Source organism: Rhincodon typus, chromosome 25 (genome assembly GCF_021869965.1).
Source record: "Rhincodon typus isolate 14 chromosome 25, sRhiTyp1.1, whole genome shotgun sequence".
Classification (NCBI taxonomy): Eukaryota; Metazoa; Chordata; class Chondrichthyes; order Orectolobiformes; family Rhincodontidae; genus Rhincodon; species Rhincodon typus.
Genome location: NC_063356.1, coordinates 25,493,498 through 25,515,135, shown reverse-complemented (window position 1 = coordinate 25,515,135; position 21,638 = coordinate 25,493,498). Strand labels below are relative to the sequence as shown.

At 39.0% G+C, this 21,638-nt stretch overlaps 1 protein-coding gene across 5 annotated transcripts in view; it reads right to left on the bottom strand.

The window, feature by feature from the left end:
- Positions 1-21,638, bottom strand: part of LOC109932972 (ladinin-1-like) — a 98,780-nt gene that overhangs the window by 18,104 nt on the left and 59,038 nt on the right. For 3 of the 5 annotated variants that reach the window (XM_048612280.1, XM_048612281.1, XM_020532010.2), the window contains exons 6-11: positions 19,643-19,768; positions 16,766-16,806; positions 16,593-16,656; positions 15,083-15,220; positions 4,819-4,908; positions 785-853 (exon numbers count right to left, since the gene is read on the bottom strand). In XM_048612280.1, the coding sequence (XP_048468237.1) occupies positions 785-853; positions 4,819-4,908; positions 15,083-15,220; positions 16,593-16,656; positions 16,766-16,806; positions 19,643-19,768 (528 nt within the window). The remainder of the gene's footprint in view (positions 1-784; positions 854-4,818; positions 4,909-15,082; positions 15,221-16,592; positions 16,657-16,765; positions 16,807-19,642; positions 19,769-21,638) is intronic. The other 2 variants (XM_048612282.1, XM_048612283.1) reach the window with 1 other exon arrangement.

The window sequence follows — 21,638 nt, the reverse complement described above, 5'->3', positions numbered from 1 at the left end:
GATGAAGGGTTTAGGCCTGAAACGTCAGCCTTCCTGCTCCTATGATGCTGCTTGGCCTGCTGTGTTCATCCAGCTCTACACCGTGTTATCTCTGCCTTTTGTTAATTACTTGACACTATGACTTGGAAAAACAGGAAGAAGTGAAATTGATAAAAGCTGAAAGCAAAGTTAAACTGATTCTTATTGAAATTAGAATTGTGCAGAGAGCAGAACATAATGTATGACTAGCATAGATTTTTTAATCAAGCAAAAAGTTAAAGAGGGATATCTGTTCTATAGTTTAGTGCAGTCTACTAAGTAATGTGAAGTTGATGTTGATTTTAGTTTGTTTGGACAACAAAAGTCTTAAAGTTTGAAACCTTGTTGCATAATTCCTTTAAATTGGTCATTGGAAATTCAAATCCCAAATCTCAAAAGGTTGCAGTTTGTTGGTAAGGGATAACACTGGCATAGCTATTTTCCCAAATGTTCATTTATCATATATTTCATCAACAATTCTCCATTTAAATTGCCTGATATGGACATTTGTAAGTATTTATGTTCACAGATACCTAGAATTACTTGACCTGGTATTTTCACACTTAAATTAATTAATCACTGGAATTCAATCTATTGCAATGTAAGGTGACCTGCATTTGCTACAAGCCAAGGAGTATGGCATTGCTGTTTTCTAGATTAAGACATAGGTAAGTGAAGAAAAGCACGATTAGTTCAAAGTATAATGAGCATCCTTACTTACATACATTGAGTACTTGTTTAGAAATCTTAATTTTGATTTTGTTACCTTTTCAAGAGAATCAGCTTTGTTCTCCCACAGATTGCGTTTATTGGCTACATCTCCTGGTCTGATATCCTGAAAACACAAATCAACATGGTTTACCTTTGTGCACCAATTCACAACATCATTCCAATACTGGGAGTTTTTGCGGTTAAAGCACAATATGTACAAACTTGAATTAATGAAGAAAGTAAACATCATCAACTACATTTGTTGTGCAGTGCTGTAATTGTTGTTTTCAGTGGCAGTGTTCTTTCTGTAAGTTTTTAGAAAAATTTTACATTTTAATTAGTTCTTTTCCTGCAGTATGTCCACTAAAGTGATTTTTTTTCTGTTTCTCTCCAGCGTTTCAGCACACTTCTGTGTGGTAAGTAAGCAAGACAACCTTCCATCCATTGACCCCATCTATACTTCCCGCTGCCTTGAGAAGGCAGCCAATATCATTAAAGACCCCTTCCACCTGATTATACGTTCTTCCAACCTCTTCCGTATGGCAGAAAATACAAAAGTTTAAACACATATACCAACAGATTCAAGTACAGCTTCCTCCCCGCTGTTTTTAGACTTCTGACTAGACCTCTCAAATTTTAAATTAAATGTTGATCTCCCTCTTGTGCACTTTCTTTGCAGCCATAACACTGTATTCTGTGCTCTGTTCTATTATTCTAATGCACACTCTATGGTATGATCTACCTGTACTGCACGTAAAAACAAAACCTTTCCCTGTACCTAGGTACATGTGAGGATAATAAATCAAATCAAAATAATCAAATTATTTTCTATCTTAAAACATAGATCTGTACACCACAGGAACAAGCCTTTCAGCCCACCATGTCTGTGATTTATGCGTTTGCCATTCTAAACTACTCCCACCTGCCTGAATATGGTTCATATCCCTCTATTCCCATTCTGTTCATGTCTGTCTAAATGCCTCTTACACTTTACTATTGTAACTTCTATCAGCCCCCAGCAGCACATTCCAGGGATCTACCATCATTTGTGTAAAGAAACTTGCCTCGCACTTCTCTTTAAACTTTTCACCTCTCCCTTTAAATTAATGCCCCTTAGTTATCTTGGTTATGTCTCTGCTGAACTTCTAGTAACCACCAATGACAGTTTTCATTCATATTGCTTCTTTAACCTTCAAAGCATTTACAAGGTACCTTTTGGGTATCAAAACATAAGAAAGAAGAGATTAAAACTAGGTTGAAAATATGGGTTTTTTTAATGCCTTTTTGAATCAGGAAGTCCTTAAAAGATCAGAGAGATTTTCAGAGAACAGGTGACTAACAGCCCTGCTTCAAATAATGTGGTGAGTGGAAGAGTGTTGGAAGACTGCCAGAGTGGGAAGATCAATCAATGTAGAAAGCTATATGTATTCAAGAGATTGAGTGTGCTGAGGAATGACAGGATTTGGGGTGAAAACTAATGATTTTATCTCAGGAAAAGCTTGACTACCAAATCCTGAGTCTAACTCCTGAGTAACTATTCAAGTGACCACCCCCACACTCCCTACTAACTGCACAGTGACACAACCATATCAGACCCTCTCCTCCACTGCCCCATATCTCCCACACTTCTGGATCTGATAACTCCTGCCCACCTTGTCCTACGCTAAATACTTCATCACTTACATGGGCTTCTTGTCACCTTGTGCCCTCACATTTAACCCACTCAACACCTTAAAATCCTATTTAACTTATGTACTTATCCTTTCACAGGAGCTGTCAAAGTGGCTGTCTACGCTGCTTGACCTTTAAATCACAGAATATTACAATTGATTGCTGTGAAAAAAGGAGCATAGTTTCCCTTCCCTCAAGTGTTCTACACTGCAAGAGATCTGTCAGAATGGAAATACAGCTCCACATTTCTGAAGGAGCCCTGATTTCCTGTGCAGAGCTCCTTCACTACATAAAAAATGGAGCAGAGTACAGAGTGCAATCTATCTGTGATTGTCACTCTTTGGTAAATCCAACCTGCCAAGCCCAAAATAAAAGAGAGTTGGTGCAGGAGGATGTCATGCCATAATAGGTGTTGTAAAAATATTGAAAAAAAATATTAAAGTCAGTGATTATACAACATAGATTGAAATAATAAACATGGTTTACTGTTTTACTGAGGATGGCCTGAATCACTTCCTGGCTAATTTGAACATTTTTGGGACTCAATGGAAGAGCTTTGTTCAGATTTCTTTTTCAGTGGGGAAAAAAAGTTGATGGGAACTCAGGATGGCACAGTGGTACCATGCAATGATGCCCTATAAGTGAAATAAAGCTGAAAGTAATTGTTGACAGCTCACAAGCAATGCCATAACTTATAATCCTAATATGGTAGACAGTCAGCAAAAGAGCAGAGCAAGCATCACAGAAACAGCTTAGATGGTGGATGAGATGTGACAGCTGTACTCGAAGCCAAAGAACATTGCAAAGTTGAGAATGTTGGTAGTAAAAGCAAGTCTAAAAGGTAAAGCCACAAAAAATGTGAGAAGCGATACCTTTGAGGAAGACTTGAGAGAAATGTTTAAAAAAAACATGGTTTTGAAGAACAGTGATTTTCCCTGTAGTACCGAATTCTGCAAATATGAGGGCACTGGGAATTTTATGAAAAACTTGCACTGATGTGACACCTCTCAAATCCTTGAGACATCTAAACATGATTGCTTGTAAAATGTAGTCACTGTTGTGATTAACATTTTGAGGGCAGCTGGAAGCTACAGTGCCATGATTAGATAAGGAAGGAGGGAATAGCAGAAGATATTTTCAAATAGAAAATGGTCTACAGCAGCACAGCCAGATAGTTTTAGGATGAACATTGGAATTCAAATTAAAAAGCACAAGTTTAAACCTGTTTGTGCATAACCCACAGAAGGAATATTTGATTGTAACAGAGACAGTACCTGGAAACTGACAGGAACAATGAGGAAGAAAAGTATCTGAATTAATCACACAAATGCATTTCTCATCAATTATAATGTGGACACACCAATGTTACCTGGAATTATCTTGCCATTATCTCTTTGCCTATATATTCTGTGCCTGTGCACTTCCCTCCACTTCATCTGATGACTCCTAAAGCTTTTGATTTTAAATAAACCTGTTGGACTATAACTTGGTGTTGTGTGACTTCTGACTTCATCAATTATTCAGACAGCATCACTGAAAATATTCAAGTCAGAACTTAATGGTCTTTGTGTCTTGTCCTTCTAATGGAAAGGGAAATGTTTGATATATTTTGAATGTTATTGACACTAAAGTGAGCTATTAAACTATGGAATAGTCACCAAAGTATGCAAAATACAAATAACAAAAATGAAACTCTACAGTAGTAATAAAAAGAACGTGTGATTATCGGATCTTTTCTGACAAATCTTAAATAAACATTTAGATAACTGGACTAGTCAACAATCTAATTATTAACAATCACAAATTGCTCGATTAGGATGCTAATCATTGTTTGTTACCTGATCATGGAATCTGCATTGATCAACCATTGACTGCGTTTGATTGCACCATTCTTCTGAATTCTCTCTTCAATGCTCAGATTTTCTGTTTTCTTCAGAATCTTTGGTCTTTTTTTCTTCCTTCACATTCCCTCAACTTTTCTTTTTTCATTTTTTTCACTTATTTTGCCTGACTTTTCTATCTCTTTCCATCCAGTCTATCCCAGTCACTTTTGATCTGCTTTTCTATGTCTTGACGTACTTCAGCTTGAAACTCAGACAGTGCTACTACTTATGTTAATACTGCAATTGGTTGTGTTGCATTTGAACGCTGATAATAATTTATTGTAATATAGAATGAGCATGATAATGTAGCAAAATTAATGGACATTTAAGGCACCAACATTAGATCTGATGCTCCAAAATTATGTCAAAGACATTCAGTGAAAATTGTATTGCAATCTATCTTTCTAATTTTGCAAAGATGTACTTTAAGTCTTACCTTAATATAAAGGACAAATGATGGAACTTTCATGGACCAACATCATTTGAAGCAATAATTATAAAATGGAGAAAATAATGAACAGCCCAAGATCGCTACCTTACATCCAAATGTTTTTCTGGATTCCTGAGGTCTACTGACCCATTGGTTGATGCGAACAGCAACCCTCACATAAAGGCCTACTGTTTCCTATCATTATAGATAATGATAGAATTAGATGCAATGGTACAATAAATGCATCTTAGTAGAAGCTGCTTAGTGTGATCATTGGTATGTGGAACTGTGCGGTTGGTGCGATTCTTCGCAAAATGACTTTTAACGAGTAAGATATGGTTAAGAATAGTACGTGATCACCTTTCCTTGTGAAGTGGACTGGTGTGATTAACCCATGACCATTTAGCTTTGCAATATGCATGCAGGTTTTACCCAAGGGCTAGGAACAGAAATGTTTTGCAGGTAAAAGAAACAGTAAGTGAAACAAATAAAGTATGTGCTGCTACAGTCTATTGCAGCTCAATAGAAATCAATATACATTCAGAGCATTGTATCTGTAATTTACCTCAAATAGCAATTCAGTTTAGTTTTATTACTTGGCATTTTATATCAACTCAAAAGTTCCCGACAGTGATCACACTAAGTGGCTCCGACCATCATTCAACTTCTGAGACTATCATTCAGCTACACCTCATGCTCGTTGCTGTACTTTACAAACAAAATTCCAGTGACATAGATTAATATCAGACCTGTATGGTGTAGCATGCAATGTACTCTGACACTTCTCTTCATTTTAACAGCCAAATAGGCATATGTGTTCTTGGCAAATATGGTTGTGAGAATTAGAGTGCAAGGAATTAGTTATACATTAAAGTTAGCATTGAAGCTGCTCCAGTAAACAGGCAAGCAGTTCAGATATGTATTCACAAATACTATGAAAAAAAACTACAGTAATATATTAATAAAGTCACAGTATTTAATGCAAAATTGGTATTCTATTTATTTTCCTCCCAACTATTGTTACCTTTTCAGTCAACCATAACATTGTCTAGTTTCCACTTTTATCAAAAACTCATTGAATCCACACGGACTTGAATGCAACACCGACTTAGAGGATTAAGGCAGCTATATACACAACATGAGATCCACCACTGTCAATGTTCTGGTTCTGAATGTCATTCCAATTTTTTCCAGGCATGGCTTAGAGGTAGTACTTTTGCCTCTGAGCTTTAACATTAAGAATTTAAATCCCATCTGAAACCTCTATCCTGTAGTGAAGCAGCACTGGTGTTGAAGCCATCTTCTAAGTAAGTTGTTGAACTGAAATTTAGATCATTTTCACAGATGAATTGAAGAATTCCCATTACACTAATTTGATGATGATCAGGTCAGTATTTATTTTTCAATTAACATCATAAATACAGACTAATTGATCATCACATTGTGTAAATGAGACCTAGTTGTGCATAAATTGACATCTGTATTTTGGAGATTGCAGAAATGACTGCACTTCAAAAGTATTAAAATGACCAGTAAGTGCTTTGGACCTTCTGAGGCCATGAGCAGCACCTTAATAAATCTTTATTTGGTCTTACACAACTTGAGTATTGCTGAGAAAAGTCACATTTTGTCAAAGTGCTTTTACCTTCCGTTCATCAAGACAATTTACAAGAATACCATTTTAACAGGAAAGCCAACATTTTACCATATGAGAGGAGACTGCTGATTGTTTGTCAAGTGGACTCTGACTCGCAGAGGTTTTGCCATGGAGAATTGTCAATAAATGATAATTGGTAGTTAATTGCCAGGTTTTGTTTATATCTTAAACTAGGCAGGTTGTTGCTGATTGCCTGAGAAATGAAGCAATGTCTTGACTAGTGAGTGACAGTCACCAATTTTGCTGAGATGAAACAAACACAGTACATGTCTAAGTACATGCATATTTTTGATCTGTATTCACATATTTAGCTGCCAGTACTCAAGTACGTCACACTAACAGCCCAACTGACAACACTAAACATTCAGGATCATCCAGAATATACTGTCTAAATGTAGCATCACATCTAATGTTGGACACGACTCTTTGCAGACATAAGGTACTTGTTTCAACTCAACAAAATTTTGACAACTATTTGCTGTTCACTGTCAAGATGCTTGGTGTAAAATTTAAAGTCTGGCAGTTAACTGTCAATTATTGTCAACTAGTGCATTCTCCATGGCAATATCTCTGCCAATCAGAATTTTCTTATACTGTATAATGTTGTTTTTCCCATTAAATTGGTATTCTTTCTACTTGTGCTGATGAGTGCAAGATGAAAAGTCTTGACAAATGTGACTCTTTCAGCAAGAGTCTATAATGTATAACTTTGTCTTCCCTGTCAGTTTCAAATCTCATTTAATAGGAAATCAGTGCCCTTGTCTTCCACATTTTACATAAAGGTGAAAACTCCTCTTAGTTTATTCATCGATGCTCTTGTAGGAGATTTGGATAATACTACTGCAAATTCCATTTTATAATTTCATGTTGGATTGAAATTTTAAGTTTATGTCTTAGCCATTAATCGGGCCCAGTTTGAATTTCTGTTGGCTGAGTAAGGCAATTAAATAGTTGAAAGAAGGCTAAGCATCACACTCACAGTAGATGTCTAGGTATTGGCTTGTCTTGTTCAAAACAAATAGCACATTTGCTTTAATTACATTCAGTGTAATTTAAGGCCTTTGTCAACTTTAAGGAAATCACCAAACGTTTGAACCCAGCAACTGGAACTTAGTATGAATTTAAACTAAAAAAAATCCATCTTGGCTGTATCCAAGATCTACAGGATTACAGATGACAGTCTCCAGGCAATTCAATGTGCTCCAGTTCACATTGAGGAAAGACTGTAAGCATTGGATACCGCAAAGATTGGGCATTCTGACAACATTCCAACAGTGGCACTGAAGAGTTGTCTTTTATCATCTGGTTTGATGCCACAGAATGAGTCCAGGTTCATGACTGATAGGTCAAGGAGAAGGCAAAGTTAAAAACAATTTTCCAGCTTGTTTATTATACATTAATACTAAATACTACAACACACAATAAACATAGCTATACCAGTTATAGTTATGTTAGGTAAATCTAATCCGTCTTCTTTGTGTGTCCACGGCAATGTGCTCTCAAGAATTATTCTCATTCTAATGTTGCAGTCTGATGGTATACATCAGTGTTTTAACTCCAATCACTTTGTGCCATTTACACTCAGCGACATACAGCCACTTGATATCATCACAATGTTGCCCTTATAAATCAACATGGACTCCAGAACAAGTTGTGCACCTGGCCAAGCTGTTTCAGTATAGCTACAACACTGGCATTTGTCCTGCACATTGGAAAATTGCTCAGTTATGTCTTCCTCACAAAAAGCAGGAAAGGTCCCTCTCTACTAGATTACTCTTCATCATCAGCAAAGTATGGGAATGCGTCATAACTATATTATGAAGCAGCACTTGCTCAGCAATAACCTGCTCCTCAAGAGTCAGTCTGAGTTCTGCCAGGGTGACTCAGTTCTTGACCTCATTACAGCCTTTGTCCAAACATAGACAAAGAGAACTGAACTCAAAAGAAGAAGTGAAAGTGACCACCCTTGTAAGCAAGGCAGCACTTGATTCAATGTGGCACCCTTGATCCCTAGGAAAACTGGAGTCAATGAAAGTCGGTGGAGATAAAAAAAACTTGGTTGGTTGGAGGTATAAAGAGCACAAAGGGAGATAGTTGTGGCTGTTGAAGGTCAATCATCTCAGTCCCCTGACAGCATTACAGATAGCAACCTGGGCCCATTGATTTTCAGCTGCTTCATCAATGATGTTCTCGCACCGTAACAACAAAAGTGGGGATGTTTGCTGATGATTGCACAACATTCAGCATGTTTGTAATTCCATAGATACTGAAACAATCAGTGTTCATATGGACCAAAACTTGGACAGCATCCTGTTAAATGATAACATTCATGCCAAACAAATATTAGGCAATGATCATCTTCAACAAGAATATAAACATATTCCGTTGATATTTAGTGATATTATCATCACTGAATCACCCATTATCAAAATCTGGGGGACTATCACTGACTAGAAACTGAACTGGACCACCATAAAAATACTATAACAACAAGAGTGGGTCATATGGTGGGAATTCCTAACAAGTAAATTACCTTCTGCTTCTGTAAAGCCTACACCTGCAAGGTGTAATCCTAGAGCTTGATGAAATACTCTTCAATTATCTGGATAATTCCAACTCAAACAGCACATAAGAAGCTTATCGGCATCCAGGGCAAAGCAGTTTGCTTGATTGATGCCCTATCCTCTATTTTAAATATTCACTATCTACCAAAGTTAGCTTTAGACAGCACCTTCCAAAGCCACCATCATCGCCATCCACAAGGACAAGAGCAGCCCATGCAGGGAAGCCCCACCACCCGCAAGCTCCTTCCAGGCTCACTTGAAATTGCATTGCTGATTCTTCACTGAGGCTGGATCAAACAGCAATGTGAATGTACCTACACCACGTGAACAACAGCAGCACTAAAAGGCTGCTCACAACCACTTTCTAGGGGTAAGTAGAGAGTGGTAATAAATGTATCCATGGCCAGAAATGCCCAAATTCCATGTGGGATTTTTGTTTTTTTTTTTAAGAAACATGTTTCTTAATTAGAGATAACAAAGTGTAGAGCTGGATGAACACAGCGGGCCAAGCAGCATCATAGGAGCAGGAAGGCTGACGTTTCGGGCCTAGAGACTTAGGTGTGCAAATGCAAATAAACCATATCATAAGGACTGAACAACAATATTTCATGAAGATATTTTACTAGAAATTCCCATCAATATTTGTTCTTCATTACCACAATATCCACAGGAATAGATTAATTGTTAAGTGGGATAGACCTTTGGTTGCATATCTACTATGTATCAGCAAGGAGGTGTCATTTGTTTGCAATGGAAATATGAGATGAGCATTTACCTCAGCCTGTATGATTCTCGATTCAAAGGTGGGGTGACACCTGATGACTGTTGCATCAAGCCAAAGAAAAGTGGTAATTTAGACAATTACCTAATAAGGAATAAGATAGTTGGAATTAGGGCGATAAGAGCCCATGGTATTGGGAGTAGCATTTTAGCACGGATAGAGGGTTAGTTAACTAACAGAAGACAAAGAGTTGGGATAAAAGAGGTGTTTTAAGGATGGAAGCTATCACAAATGGAGTGCACATGGATTAGTACTAAAGCGATAATTATGTACATTATATGCTAATGGAGAACAGAAATATTGCCACGTTTGTGGACAACATAAAAATAAGTGGGAAGGTGAGTGGTGAGGATGACATGAGGTGCCTACAGAGGCAATTAGACACATTAGGTGAGTGGGCAAAAACTTGGCAGACGGAATGTAATGTGGGAAAATATAAGATTATGCACTTTAGCAGGAAGAATAGAAGAGTTGAATATTATATAAATTTGGAAAGACTGCAGGAAAATGAAACACAGAGGGATTTGAGGATCCTTATGCACAAATTACAAAGAGCTAACATTGAAGTTCAGTAGGTAATGGGGAAGGCAAATGGAATGTTGGCCTTCATTTTAAAGGAAATGGAGTATAAAAAATAGGGAAATATTGCCAAAACTATACATGACACTGGTAAGACCACAGCTGAAATATTATAAACAGTTTTAAGATAGTTGTATGAAAAGAGACACTGGAATTGGAGGCCATTCAGAGAAAGGTGACAAGGTTGATTCTGCGTATGGAGCGATTTTTTAATGAGGAGAGGTTGCATCGGTATGGCTTGTACTCTTTGGAGTTTGGGAGAATGATGGGAGACCTTATTGAAACATACAAGATATTAGGAGACTTGACAGAATCGATGTGGTTGCATTAACTAACTCCTCACGTTAGCTAGAGTCACTTAACTTTCCTTGAGCTCAAAATGTAAATGAATGATGAACAATAATGCCAAAAGGGAGAGCAGTTTCCTCTCAAGTTCTGATTCTTCACCATCTAAATGACCTTCCACCCTACCCAGTGTGTATTAGCTAGTAGCTGGTGTTACATGTCAACTGATCAGGCTTTACATCCACGCCACCAAATAGCTTGATATGAGATTGGTGCCCTAACAAGTGAAGAGTCATTTAATATCCTCACTCCTAAAAATGTGACCTGAACTTTGTAGTACACCAAGCAGCCAAAATAAACTTGGAGCAGCTGAGTATTTGATCTACAGAACAATTGTAACCACGTAGACACTGACTTACAATAACTGAGTACGTCAATTCCTGTTTTGTTACGTGGTGCTGTAAAATGTTTGCCACTGCTTTGGTGAAGGAGGTTGTCACACTCTAGTGTTTTATAATTACAGTGTCTGGTTTTCGTTAATGTGATAGGCAGAGCTAGATAAGCATATGACAGAGAAATGAATTGAAAGGTTATATTTACAAGGTTAAATGAAAATAGGATGGGAGAATCTGCAGTGAAGCATAAACAACATATATTGAGGTAATTAGCTAGCCCCAGGAATTGGATTGATATAGGGCAATAACAGGCCTTTATGGTCCCACCTTCCCCATCTGACCAAGACCTCAAAGATTGCCAGAAACCCACTCACTAAAAAGGTCTCTTTGATCTAAACTAAACCACAAAAGATAGAGGTAAAGAGATCAGATGTACTGCATCATTACTAATGTAATTGGCAATCAAATACTCTGCGTAGACTGGCTAGCCAAATGAGTAATACAATATCAGTAATGAGAATACATTTTAAAAATATTTCACTAGTTCTAGCTACAGAAGATACTCATTCTATAAGCGCATATTATTGACATATTTTCCTTGACCTAAACCCAGCTGTTGTGAAACCCTCATTCATGCTTTTGCCACCCTACCCACACTCAAATATAAAAATGTTTTTCCAGACGTCTCCTATCCCCCAAAGTCTAAGCATATTTTTTCAAGCATCAGTCCCTTATTTGCTGACCTACACTGGCTCTCCAATCCAATAATAGCTGATGTTCAAATCCCTTCAGGTCTCACCTCTTCTGTGCTCTGTAAACTTCTGTAACTGTGGAACCCTGCAAAATATTTGCATGACACTAATTTGGAAGAAGCAGAAAGTCATTTAGATGGGATATTGATAAAGAAATGTAGATTGCTTAAGTGAATGAGCAAAATGATTGAAAATGGAGTTCAATGCGAGCAAGTGTAAGATCAGTCAACTTGTATCCATGAAAAATAAATTGGAACTTTTTCTAAATGGTGAGAAACTTGAAATTTCAAAAAGATTTGACAGTCCAAATGCGCAAATGATTAAAAACCAGTACATAAATACAGAAAACAATCAATAAGATTAAAGAAATGTTGGCATTTCTCTTAATGAAGCTAGAATACAAAGGAGGAAAGTATTTTTCCAGTTGTGTAGAGCTTTTGCTTGTTCTAATCTGAAATAATATATTCAGCTTTACGGATTGCACTTGAAAAAAAAATACACTTGTCTTAGAGTGAGATTATGCCATCCGGTCCTAGACTCTCCCACAAGAAGGAACAAACAATCTGCATCTACTCTTTCAAGCCTCCTAATAATTATGTATGTTTCAATAAGGTTGCCCCTTATTCTTCTAAACTCCAATGAGCACAGACTCAACCTCTTCTTGTAAGATAGTGTCTCCATACCCAGGATCAAACTAGTGAACATTCTTTGGACTGCCCCCCATGCCAGAATGTCTTCCATGCCCCTTGAAATAAAAGCCAACATTCCATTTGCATTCCCTATTACCCACTAGCTTTTTGTGATTTATGCATGAGAACTCCCAAATCCCTCTGTCCAAAGCTTTCTGCATTCTTTCCCCATATGGATAAAATTCAGCTCCTCTATATTTCCTGACAAAATATATTATGTTCCATCTGTCCAGTTTTTATCCACTTGCTTAACCTGTCAATATCCCTCCGTCATCCTCGCTACTTGCTTTCCCATCTATTTTTTGCATCACCCTTGGATTTGGCTATAGTGCATTCTACTTACTCCTCCAAATCATTAACATATATTGTAAATAATTGCTGACACAGCACTGAGTCCTGTGACACTTCACATCCATTCTGAAAGTGCTTCCCTTTACCCCAATTCTCTGCCTCCGATTAGTAAGCCAATCCTCTAGCCATGCTCATATACTACCCCCAACAGCATCAACATCGTCTCTGTCTAAGCACTCAGTTATCCCTGACAACTTGTCTAATTATTTGTCCAATTATTCTCCTGTGCAGAATTTTGCAAACTGTATTTTTATTCATTCACAGGATGTGGGTGTAGGTCAGCATTTATTGTCCATACCCAGAGGGTAGGTAAAAGTGAATCACATTGTTGTGGCTCCGGAAACACATGTAGACCAGACCAGGTAAGGATGGCAAATTGGCTTTCCTCAAGGCCATTAGTGAACCAGATGTGCTTTTAAACAGCAATTAGTGTTGGTTACATAGTTATCATTTTAATTCCAGTTTTTTTCCTTTTATTGAATTTAAATTTCATGATCTACTATTGGTGGGATCTGAACCAATTAGCCCAAAACATTAAATTGGGGCTTTGGATTACTAGTCAAGTGATACGACCACTAGACCGCCACCCTGGGTTAAATATGCTACAGAAATTCACACAGTTCTTTTTGAGAGCCTCAGTTCATGCTTTAAAAAACATGACAGAGCACATTATGCCTCACGCTTCTTTAAGAAAACAATCATGTATACAGAATCTCAAAGAGAAACAGAATCAAATGTTGCGAATTAATCAAAATTGCCTTTCAGTTAATAAATTGGGACAGACTGGCCAATAATTTTGAGAAAGTGGATGTAGACCTGCTGAGTGAAGAAAACTCAAACTCACAATGTCATAGAGCTGTACAGCATGGAAACAGACCCTTCAGTCCAACTCATCCATACCGGTCAGATATCCTAAATTAGTCTAGTGCCATTTGCTAGCACTTAAGCCCATATCCTTCAAACTCTTCCTATCATATACCCATCCAAATGCCTTTTTAATGTTGTAATTGTACCAGCCTCCACCACTTCCTCTGGCAGCTCATTCCATACACACACCACCCACTGCGTGAAAAAATTACTGCTTAAGTCCCTTTTAAATCTTTCCCCTCTCATCTTAAACCTATGCCCTCTAGTTTTGGACTCACCATCCTCAGGGAAATGACCTTGTCTATTCATCCTATCCATGCCCTTCATCATTTTATAAACCTCTATAAGGTCACCCATCAGCTTCTGATGCTCCAGGGAAAATAGCCCCGGCCCATTCAGCCTCTCCCTACAGCTCAAACCCTCCAACCCTGGTAAATCTCTTCTGAACCCTTTCAAGTTTCACAACACCCTTCCTATAGCAGGGAGACCAGAACTGAACGTAGTATTCCAAAAGTGGCCTAACTAATGTCCTGTACAGCCACAACATAGCCTCCCAACTCCTAAACTCAATGCGCTGACCAATAAAGGCAAGAATACCAAATGCCTTCTTCACTCTCATATCTACCTGAGACTCTACTTTAAAGGAACAATGAACCTCCGCTTTAACGTCTCTTTGTTCAGCAACACTCCCCAAGACCTTACCATTATTGTATAAGTGCCGCCCTGACTTGACTTTCCAAAATGCAGCAGCTCATATTTATGTAGATTAAGTTCCTTCTGTCATTCCTTGGCCCATTGCCCCCTCTAACCAAGATCCGATTGTAATCTGAGGTAACCTTTTTTCCTGTCCACTACACCTCCAATTTTGGTGTCATCTGCAACCTTATTGACCGATGTTCACATCCAAATCATTTACATAAATGACAAAAAGCAGTGGACCCAGCACCGATCCTTGTGGCACACGTTGGTCACAAGCATCCAGTCTGAAAAACAACATTCCAGCACTACCCTCTGCCTTCTACCTTCAAGCCAGTTCTGTATCCAAACAGCTAGTTCTCCTTGTATTCCATGTGATCTAACCTTGCTAACCAGTCTACCATGAGGAACATTGTTAAAAGCCTAACTGAAGTCCATCCATAAAACCTTGAGAGGAAATCCTAAGAAGGAGGTTGGAAGGACAAAATGTAGTCCATCAACCCATTTTAGAGATATGAAAGTTTGGCCTGTCTTACAAAATAGGAGGCTCAAATTTAACTATATTCAGTATAAAGTCAAATCTAAGTCTACATAAATATAATGGAAATAAAATCTTCATGTTAGTGTCAAGTGACAAATCATTACGTTTTTTTGTGTTGCAATAGCCATTCCTGTTATATGCAAGTGTGCGAATGCATTAACAAGCTCAATTGTGCACACTCCCACCCAAACCAAAATAAAATTCCACTTTACCTTTCTACCTGTGTAATGTCGAACACCGGAATCCTGAGCATCTTCCTTCTCAAACACACATCGTTTGCTTGCAACGCCCTCTAATGGTCGGGTCAGATAGTTAGAAGCAGATTGTTTTGATTTCCTGCTATCACTTCTCTGCAAACAAAAATATGAAGTGAAATTCAATAATTTGCTTAAAACTCTAAATGCAGCATGAAACCAGTTTGGGATCCACCAGAGCCACTCAGCTCCTGACCTCATTACAGCCTTGGTTTAAACATGGACAAAAGAGCTGAATTCCAGAGATGAGGTGACAGTGATAGCCCTTGACATCAAGGTGCCCGAGCAAAACTGGAATCAATGGGTATCGAGGGCAAACTCTCTGGTGGTTGGAGTCATACCTGACACATAGGAAGATGATCGTGGTTACTGGAGGTCAGTCATCTCAGCTCCAGGACATCTCTGCTAGAGTTCCTCGGGGTAGTGTGCTAGGCCCAACCATCTTCAGCTGCTTCATCAATGACCTTCCCTCTATCATAAGGTCCGAAGTGGGGACGTTCGCTGATGATTGCATAATGTTCAGCACCATTCACGACTCCTGAAACGCTGAAGAAGTCTGTGTCGAAATGCAGCAAGATCTGGACAATATCCAGACTTGGGCTGACAAGTGGTAAGTAACATTCGTGCCACACGAATGCCAGGCTATGACGATCACCAATAAGAGACAATCTAACCACCGTCCCTTGTCATTCAATGGTGTTACCATCACTGAATCCCCCACTGTTGATATCCTGGGAGTTGTCATTGATCAGAAACTTAACTGGACTCACCAGATAAATGCAGTGGCAAAAGAGCATGTCAGAGGCTAGGAATACTGCAGCGAGTAACTCACCTCCTGACTCCCCAAAGCCTGTCCATCATCTACAAGGCACAAGTCAGGAGTGTGATGGAATACTCCCCACTCGCCTGGATGAGTGCAGCCCCAACAACACTCAAGAAGCTTGATTCCATCCAGGACAAAGCAGCTCACTTGATTGGTACATATCCACAAGTATCCACTCCCTCCATTACCGAAGTTCAGTAGCAGCAGTGTGTACTATCCACAAGATCCACGTCAGAAATTCACCAAAGATCCTCAGATGGCACCTTCCAAACCCACGACCACTTCCATCTAGAAGGACAAGGGCAGCAGATATATGGGAAACCACCACCTTCACGTTTCCCTCCAAGCCACTCACCATCCTGACTTGGAAATATAATGCCGTTCCTTCATTGTCACTGGGACAAAATCCTGAAATTCCCTCCCTAATGGCATTGTGGGTCATAGGTGGACTGCAGCAGTTCAAGAAGGCAGGTCATCACTACCTTCTCAAGGGCAACTAAGGACAGGCAATCAATGCTGACCCAGCCAGCGATGCCCACATCCCACAAAATGAATAACTAAAAAAAAATTTTTATTCCCAATTGCAGGTTTCAATCTTTTTATTTGATTACAAATATCTTACTCACAAGGGATGGTGTCACTCACCTGGATTGCCCTTGCATATTGTTCAAGTCTGTCATCAATCTTTTTTGGAATCCTTAGACTAGCACTGTCAGCAAAAAAAATGAATACAGTTATTGAGACCCCATGATCTTCATAACTAATCCTTAATTCATTGCATTTTTTATGACCAATTAATGACATTTCAGTCCACTCACCTTCTTTGGAATGGTTGGCTTTTCACCTCTGGACTTGAAACCTGAAAAACAAAATCTTTGTGTTAATAATGCACATATTTTAGTTTCTGCTGCTCCTTCTTCCAAAATCTTCTCATATCTTCTCATGGCAACAATGTGAAGGATTGCAATGGAAAAGGAGCAAAGAAAATGTCCAAGACAACAAGGTGCAGGGCTGGATGAACACAGCAGGCCAAGCAGCATCATAGGAGCAGAAAGGCTGACGTTTCGGGCCTAGACCCTTCTCCAGCATCTGCAGTTCCTACTATCTCTGAAAGAAAATGTCCATTCAGGTTCAATAAACATGCTGCCTGCAAAAGAAGTGAACAACATATACTTGTTAAGTGCTCACCCCAATACACAGATCTCTGAAAATCAATGAAAAACCATCAGCAACATTTTCAGGAAAATTAACTTCAGTTTCCTCCCTGTCCATCAAAGAAAACCAAACAAACTATCCAGGAATTCCAACTTGACCACTACATTTAAGAAGTAAGCCTTCCATAGTCCAAGCAGTTACAAGTATAACTTTCCGCAAAATACCATTGCATGAAATTACCACAGTGTTCTTCAATTTCCTGTTATCACTTCAGTGAAGAAAATGGAGAACCCCCGCTGTTTCTTTAGCCTGACCTCTGATCTTCCACTGCAGTTCCAGTGGGAGATTGGAGGAACATGACACAAATGTTCCCCTTTAATCATCTCTGTCTTTACTTAATATTTATTCAAATACTTTTTTTTTTATATTGTCTAATCACATTCTCAGGGAAGGCTTGATTGACTATGCATACTAGAATAACAATTTCACAATGTTTACATGTCTATCAAAGGAGGGTTATACAGTTTACTAACTTGGGTGGAGACAATTGCTAGAGCTGGGGTCATTACTAAGCAAGATGCTATGACTTCAGTAGCCAGGAAAAAAAAGTTATTTCATTTGGATGGGGAGTAGCAGATTTGTGAACAGGTTCAATATGACATCAAGTCTTGTCCTTTCAAAATTCAGTTCTAGGACTCCAGAGTTATGGGGGCTCATGGTGCATAAGAGGCTGATTCACAAAAAGAAAGCTTCTGTTCACCTAGTGATTTCCCAGTTATTCATGCAGTCCAAACATTGCTGGATATGATCATCAAATACACTTACTGCAGACCGCAACTCGACAGACAATATTTGGTTTACTTTTTTTAAAAGTAGTTTTAAAACATGATTATCAAGTGTGTTTGATTGCAAGTTATTACACACATAGTAAAATGTGTCAGCATATTGACAATAAATTAGCAAAACGGAGATCTATGTCAGTAAGCCATTATATACAGATCATACTGATTCTGCACATATTAAATAATGACTTAAATTATAAAGCAAAAAGAACTAAACTTTATGAACTGTAAACAGGTCCCTCAAAAACTTAACAGGGAGTCATTTAAAGCAACTCCTTTGTTTTTCTGGCCTCATTAATACAGTCCTAGTGTCATACAGCACAGAAACAGACCCTTCAGTCCAACTCGTCCATGCCAACCCAGTTTCCCAAACTAAATTAGTCCCATTTGCCTGTGTTTGGCTTATATCTCTCTAACTCTTCCCTATTCATGTACCTGTCCAAAAGTCTTTTAAATGCTGTAACTGTACCTGCATCTACCACTTCCTCTGGCAGTTCATTCCACATATGAATCACCCTCTGTGTGAAAATATTGCCCCTCAGGTCCCTTTTAAATGTTTCCCCTCTCACCCTAAAAATATGCCCCTACTTTTGAAATCCTCTACCCTAGAGAAAAGACCTTTGCTATTCACCTTATTTATGCCCCTCATGACTTTACAAACCTCTATAAGTTCACCCCTCAACCTCCAACGCTCCAGTCGAAAAAGTCTCAGCTTATCCAGACTCTCCCTATAACTCAAACTCTCCAGTCCTGGCAACATCCTTGTAACTCTTTTTTGAGCCCTTTACAATTTAATAAGATGCTTCCTTTTAGCAGGGTGACCAGAACTGTACACAGTACTCAAAAAGTGGCCTCACCAATGTTCCATACAACCACAACATGATGTCCCAACTTCTATACTTAATGGTCGGAACAATAAAGGCAAGTGTGCTAAACGTCTTAACCACTCTGTCTACCTGTGATGCTGCTTTCAAGGAACTCTGTACCTGAACCCCTAGGTCTCTCTGTTTTACCAAAGTATAATATCTCGCATTTATCTAAATTAAACTCCATCTGCCACTCTTCAGCCCATTGGCCCAATTGATCAAAGTCCCTTTGTAATCTTAGATAACCTTCATTACTGTCCACCATATGACCCACTTTGGTGTCATCTGCAAACCTACTAATCATGTCCCTTAAATTCTCATTCAAATTGTTTACATAAATGACAAACAACAGTGGACACAGCACCAATACTTGCAGAACACAAGCACAATCTGAAAAGCAACCCTCCATCACCGTCCTACGTCTCCCACCATCAAGCCAATTTTGTATCCAATTGGCAAGTTCTCCATGAATCCCACGTAGTCTAACATTACTAAACAGTCTACCATGTGGAGCCTTGTCAAAGGCTTCATTAAAGTCCATTCCTAGTGATAGGATTACCAGTCAAAAAAGGACCATCATGTTTTTGAAATTGCACCACCCTGTTGGTACATAGCAATTCTATTTAACTTTTACAACTGCTCCCAGACTATCAACTGTTTATTTAAAAGTGGAGCACAAGAATAAAGTATAATACATTTGCTCTGTTCGCATAGCAAAATTTACACTTTTGTTCATAGTATCTGGGAAATAGGCCAGTGCCATTGCTGATAATGGAAGACACCCAGACCTATTTGACTATATCACTGAAAAATTACACTAACACAGACTTACTCTGAATGATGTAGCTCTTGAAGTGAAGCGACGAAAGGGTACAGCATTAGAATTGGAATCATCATCATTGTTTTCACTTTTCTGGCGCTGTATCTGTGTGATGGCAGCAGACGTTCTTTTTACATCCTGAAATGATATTTAAAGAACTATTCCAATTATACGGTCATTTGTTTTTACCCACTTCATTGCTTACACATTTCACTCGGATAAAATCCCAAAGAGGAATAATGCCATCCAGCTGAGACAGAACTGTTGTGTGCTAACACTGGCACAATTCCCTCGGTTAACATAATTATAATAGGCTGGCCTAGTCTTGTTTGCGTTCAGTTGCTTGCTATATGATTTGAACAGATAAGGAGCTTATGTACTTTTATGGAAATTAACACCCTGTGGTAGCTGAAAGAGACCAGCAGAATTGTATCAATCTATTAGCGAAACCCTATGGTCAGCAAACTTGCTCCTTATACAAGTAAATGTTTTGGACTAATAGAGTGGGGTCCCTTCTGTTTCAGTTACAAGACAGAGATTTGATGACCAATAGTTGAGCAAACTGTGACCTCTGGAATATGGAAAGCCAAAAGACCTGCTGGAAATTTCCACCTATGTTGTCTTTTTTTTGTCCATTCATGGGTCATTGATAGTTGGTTATTCAATGACAGTAATGTTATTGAATGTCAAGGGGCAATGGTTAGATTCCCACTTGATGGAGATCGTCATTGTCTGACAGCTATATGGAATGAATATTACTCGCCACTAATCAACCCAAGCCTGGATGTTGTCCAGGTCTTGACGCACATGAACATGGACAGCTTCAGTATCTGAGATGCTGAACATTGGTTATTCTTCAGCAAACATTCTTACCTCTGACTTTATACTGGTAGGAAGGTCATTCATGCTGGCAGGAAACAGAAGATAGATGGGCCTAGGACACTATCCTAAGGGACTGCTACAGTGAGTGTCAGCAAAACGAAAGAACTGATCATTGGCTGCAGGAAGAAAGGAGGAGGACATGCCCCTGTCAACATCAATGGAGCTGAGGTGAACTAGGTCAAGTTGCTAGGAGTGACGATAACCAACCATCTGTCGTGGCCCTCCCACATAGATGCAACGGTCAAGAAGGCACAACAACATCTCTTCTTCCTCAGGTGGCTTAGGAAATTTGGAATGTCCACAAGGACCCTCACCAACTTTTACGGATGCACTGTAGAAAGCATATATTCCAGGTGCATACTGGCCTGGTATGGCAACTGCTCTGCCCAGGACTGTATGAAACTACTGAAAGTTGTGTGCACAGCCCAGACCGTACAGAAGCCAACCTCCCATCCAAGGACTCCATTTACACCTCTCGCGGAAAGGCTGCCAACATCATCAAAGACCCTTTCCACCCTCTTCCAACCTCTTCCGTCAGGCAGAAGATACTGAAGCTTTATCACACAACCACACCAACAGGTTCAAGAACAGCTTCTTCCCTGATGTTATCAGCCTGCTGAATGGACCTCTCTAATTTCAAATTAATGTTGACCTTGCTTTGTGTACCTCCTGTGCAACTGTAACCTTGTATGCCTCATTCTGACTAAGTACCCTTTGATCTGTATATCCTTCTTTGCTATGATCTGCCCGTACTGCTCACAAAACAAAACTTTTCACTGTACTTGGGTACATGTGATGACAATAAATCAAATCAAATATCCTGAGAATGAGAAGACTGGCCTCCAATAAGGTCACTTCCATTTGTGAGGTCAGAATGACAGCCCTCAACATCAAGGCCTCATTTGACCAAGTATGACATCAAGGAACCCTGGCAAAACTGGAATCAAAAGAAACAGGGGACAAACTCTATGCTGGTTAGAGTCATACCTGGTACATAAGAAAGATGGCTGTGGTTGTAGTAGGTCAGTCATCTCAGCTCCAGGACATCTCTCCAGGAGTTCTTCAGTGTAATGTCCCAGGTCAAAACCACATTCAGTTGCTTCATCATAAACCTCCCTCTACATAA